A 5000-nucleotide genomic window follows, 5' to 3' on the forward strand; every position below is an offset into this window, starting at 1 on the left:
AGGGTGAGGAGGCGGCCTAGCGTGCGTGAGTGCCCACGTCTCTTCGCTGTACATTTGAGGGTGTGGCGGTAGTAGGGGAGCGGATTCACCATGTACATTCTGGAAGAATGACTGTCTTTCCGGTGTCTTGGCCGCAGTACCTCGGCGGTTCTTCTCCTGCTTTTTCTTTGCTTCTGCTGCAGCTGCCATGCGTGAATTGGCTCCTTTGCCCGCAGCTTGGTTCTGTTGCTGCTGGCTGGCCGCTCGCAGCTTGGCCACAGGGCACCGCTGGGCGTGCATCCTGGCACCTGGTCTGGAAATGAAATAAACAAGTGTCAGAAGACTTTCAGCGTGTGGTTTACAATTAAAGTTTTAATGCTTCAAGACTGACAGAACATGAGATATCACACAGTACGATAGCTGCTGGTCTCAGATTGTTATTGCAATTACAAAATAATTTTGTACATATAGGTTACGTTTACACAACGCGAAACGAATCGATTCAATTCATGAAAAATCAACACGATTTATGAAATGTGTTGACTCGCCACACTAGCTTCAATGTAATCCTTTACACCAGACGAATCCAATCAATTCAAATCATGCAGATTCATGGCGATTCAGAGTCTTTGATTGGTTTAGAACCATATTTTCATCAGTTAAGGCGAGTCAGCCAAGGATGATATTCTCCATATTGTCTTCTTTTGTGATTTATTTCATGTTTTCCTTCTTTTTCCAGTTCAGTTTACGCTCTCGAATAATCAGACAATGAACTTGACATGTTTGTTATACAGCTGATGAGTTTGTTAGTGGATGTCCTCATCAATTCAGTACGAGAACGACTTGATATATATGACGAGTCTTTCTTCAAGTCGAACTGCAAGTCGGTAATTGGTATTCTGCTTCCTAAACTCCATCAACATCTTAAATTGTTCTGTGGTCATCCTAAAGAAATCACAAAATTTCTCCGGATTATTGACCAAATCTGGGAACAAATGTCCAAAGCTCCCAAATTCACATCTTGTAGAATTAATTGCACGCATCCATATTCGTTGTAGATACCTACGCCTGCGCTTTCTCAGCCACTGTAACACTAGCTGCTATTTTTGCAATAGCCAATACGTCCATATTCCTCGAAGGCTGCCTTGATATTGAAGAGTGAAGAAAGATTTTATATCTTATTTCATTGTGGTTGTCCACCAACATCTACCTGTGCAACTGCTTGCTCCCTTTACCTTGATGTTTCGCTCACCACCTTCCATAAGTCGTCACAATGTCTCCACATTATTACTATTATTATTAATATTATTATTATTATCATCATCATCATCATCATTATCATCATAATCATTATCATTATTACTATTTTTATTACTATTATTATTATTATTATTATTATTATTATTATTATTATTATTATTATTATTATCATTATTATTATTGTTATTATTATTCCTATTTTTATTAATAGTATTATTATTATTATCATTGTTATTATTGTTATTATTATTATTATTATTATTATTATTATTATTATTATTATTATTATTATTATTATTATTATTATTATTGTTATATTATTATTATTATTATTATTATTATTATTATTATTATTATTATTATTATTAATAACATTATTATTATTCTTAAGAAGTTTAAATGATATGCTAAGGGCGCCGAATTGACGGCTATGATTATAATCAATTGCAGACGCTGGGCAAATAAACTTAATTAAATTAAGTGCTTTTTCAAGCAACTGTAAATGACAATTACCAGCAGATATCCAAATAAGTGCAAAATACTGAGAGTAAGGCAGAATGAAAGCAGAAAAGGACTTGATTATATACAGTACGTAGAATCTCATGCAAATGTTTTAATGCACTTACGAAGTAAGCCAGTCTTTTGTGCAATAGAGGAAGACATAGAACGGATAGGCTTTTCGAATGTCACCTTAAAATCCAAAATGACTCCTAACAGACGCACACTAGAAACTCTCAATCTGTTCACCAGAAAAATGCAAACATTGATGAGGATGGTCCTGGTACGGGATCTACTGGTACTAGTGGAATACATTTTATTAGTATTAGCTTCATGCCTCAAAGTTGACCCCAAATGGTGACCTTAGCATAGTCACTATTCAGAGAGGTAACAACTACTCTTCTGTTGTTTACAGAGTAAACAAGAATAGAGTTTATCACCGGCATATGAAATAAGCTTATTTTTTTATATCAATGCCTAAGTCAGAAGTAAAAATGATAAAATACTTGTAGCGTGGCGAAAGTTACAATTCATTATATTTAGTCAAAAGAAGCATAAAACACAAGCAGTGAAACTGAAGGACACATTTCCTTCACCGAATATGCACTCATAAATCGTAGTAACATACATCACAAAAGGAAACAATATATATTTCACTCTGACAAAGAATCATGACAACAATCCTTCAGTCGCACGTACTTATCCTGTCCCTTGAATTGCCATACCAGATAAGAAAAAAAAAGAAAATGTAAAAGCACAATTTTATAAGAAATAAGGAGGTTCATTTCCAATACAAAAATGCAAACTCACGTTAAGAAGCAAACATTTTGGAGCACACAGAGATACAGAAGACATGCACAAACACTCACAAGACTCCCAAAACAATCGCTTATGAAGAGTACACAACCACTGGGAGACGGATGATTAGTACAGTTCCAGCAGGGGAGTGACTTGAGTGTCCTGTGAAGGTGAATGAGACTGTGGTTAGGAAGGCGGTGAGGCGCGAGTGTCTGATCATTGGTGAGTGTGTGCGGCTTTATCTAAGGAGCCCTGTGCTTGTGTGCCACGCCTTCTTGCCGCATATCGATCACTTCCTCCTCCTCTTACTCCACTAACCCTCCTCCTTCTCCTCCTCCTCCTCCTCCTATTTCATACAGCTCACCTCTCCATTCTTCGGGCCCTACTCCAACTCCTCGTCCTCTTTCTAGGTCTTAGGTTCTCTCTCTCTCTCTCTCTCTCTCTCTCTCTCTCTCTCTCTCTGCGTTCTAAATGAATCAGTGGTTGAAAATATGTATACCCAATAAAGAATCTATTATTTTTTTCTTCTTCCTCCTCCTTCTTTTCCTTCTACTCGACCTCGCGTCTCTAATCTTCTTTCTTCTTCTTTCTTTTATTTTCTCATCTTCTTCCAGCACTATTCCTCCACCTCATTGTTCTCTATTTATACATTTCATTCCGTGCTCTATTATTTTCTCTCCTGGTCTTTCACTCACTTTTGATCTTTTATTTTGTTTTGTTTTTTTTTTTTCTCTGTCCTCTATCTTTCATACAATTTTTTTTTTTTTTCTTGTTCTATATGATGCTTGGTGCTGGTGCTGCTGCTAGTGCTCCTGTTGTTGGTGGTGCTACTGGTGCTGGTGGTGCTGGTGCTGGTGGTGCTGCTGCTGATGAGGATGGTGGTGGCGATGCTTCTACTGCTGCTACTGTTGTTCCTTTATTTTTCTTCATCTTTTTTTTTTTTCTTCTTCTTCTTTATTCATTTTTTTCTTATTTTTGTTATTATTATTATTATTGTTGTTGTTGTTGTTGTTGTTGTTGTTGTTGTTTTACTTTTCTTCTCATTCAAGATGTTATTGTTGTTATTGTTTTTTTTTTACTTCTTCTCTTTTTCTTCTTCTTTTCTTCTTCTTCTTCTTCTTCTTCTTCTTCTTCTTCTTCTTCTTCTTCTTATTATTATTATTATTATTATTATTATTATTATTATTATTATTATTATTATTATTATTATTATTATTATTATTATTATTATTATTATTATTATTATTATTATTATTATTATTATTATTATTATTATTATTGTTATTATTATTATCATCGTTTTTATTATATTTTTCATCTTTTCCTTCTTCTCCTCTCTCTTTTTTTCTTCTTTTCATCATCATCATCATCATCTTCTTCTTCATTTTCTTCTTTCTTATATCTTGACTTGTTTTTTTTGTATATTTTCTTTAAATTGTATTCCTTTTTAGATTGTCAAATATCTATAGATGTTATTGAAAATTCAGGAAGCCTTCAATTAATATCTTTAATAATAACTTCATCTATATTTTTTTCATAATACTTGCCACTTTTTTTCTTTTAACACGAAAGGCAATGGTAGGTCGGAAAAAATCCCTAGTTACATATTCTTCGCAATGTTAGGTCGAAAAAAATCCCTAGTTATATATTATTCAAAATGGTAGATCGGAAAAAATCCCTAGTTACATATAATTCGCAGTGGTAGGTCGGAAAAAAAAATCTCTAGGTACATATTATTCTCCCTCGTGGATATCATAAGAAACATGCAATTTGTTAAGACCGCAGGACGATGTGTTAGTATTAGCTTTACTTACTAGAAGACTAACACTTTTCCACGCAGTATAAATAGTTCACCCGTTTATTGGATTTTATTCAAGCAATTCTTAGAGTTCGCTGGAAAGTCTCATTGGTACATATCCCTAACTGTAGAGACGAACCAATCTCATGTTGCGTAACTTTGTGTAATGCTCTCTATTGCCTTTCATATTACCTGATGGTGAAGTGAGTTCGTGGATGGACCGGGCTGTGGCATAGTGTGGGATTCATCTTGTTATTTGGTGTTTCAACTCTTACAAAATGAAATATCCTTTCCTCTCTAGTATATAATAACAATGTCGATAAGTAATGATTTTGTTTCGCCACGGGACATAAGCAGCTTACAAACGACAACAAGCAGATACTTCACAACAAACACAACAACAAGTGAAAATGATGATAAGGTACAAAATATATTTAATTGAACTTATGAAGTACTATTCAAATTTTTATTGTTGTCATTATTATAATAATAACAATAATAATAATAATAATAATAATAATAATAATAATAATAATAATAATAATAATAATAATAATAATAACAATAAAAATAATGATAATAATAATAATAATGATAATAATAATAATAATAATAAGGATACTAATAGTAATAATAACAATGATAATAATGATAATGATAATAATAA

The 5000-nt window shown here is 33.4% G+C and overlaps 1 protein-coding gene across 1 annotated transcript in view; it reads right to left on the minus strand.

Moving 5' to 3' along the window:
• Positions 1-2734, minus strand: part of LOC123518608 — a 4090-nt gene extending 1356 nt beyond the window's left edge. The window contains exons 1-2 of the mRNA XM_045279505.1: positions 2548-2734; positions 1-292 (exon numbers count right to left, since the gene is read on the minus strand). The exon at positions 1-292 is cut by the window's left edge and continues 1356 nt beyond it. Coding sequence (XP_045135440.1) covers positions 1-279 — 279 coding nt within the window. The 5' untranslated portion in view covers positions 280-292; positions 2548-2734. The remainder of the gene's footprint in view (positions 293-2547) is intronic.
• Between the last annotated feature and the right edge of the window lie 2266 nt (positions 2735-5000).

The sequence above is a fragment of the Portunus trituberculatus genome, chromosome 44 (assembly GCF_017591435.1).
Source record: "Portunus trituberculatus isolate SZX2019 chromosome 44, ASM1759143v1, whole genome shotgun sequence".
Taxonomy (NCBI): domain Eukaryota; kingdom Metazoa; phylum Arthropoda; class Malacostraca; order Decapoda; family Portunidae; genus Portunus; species Portunus trituberculatus.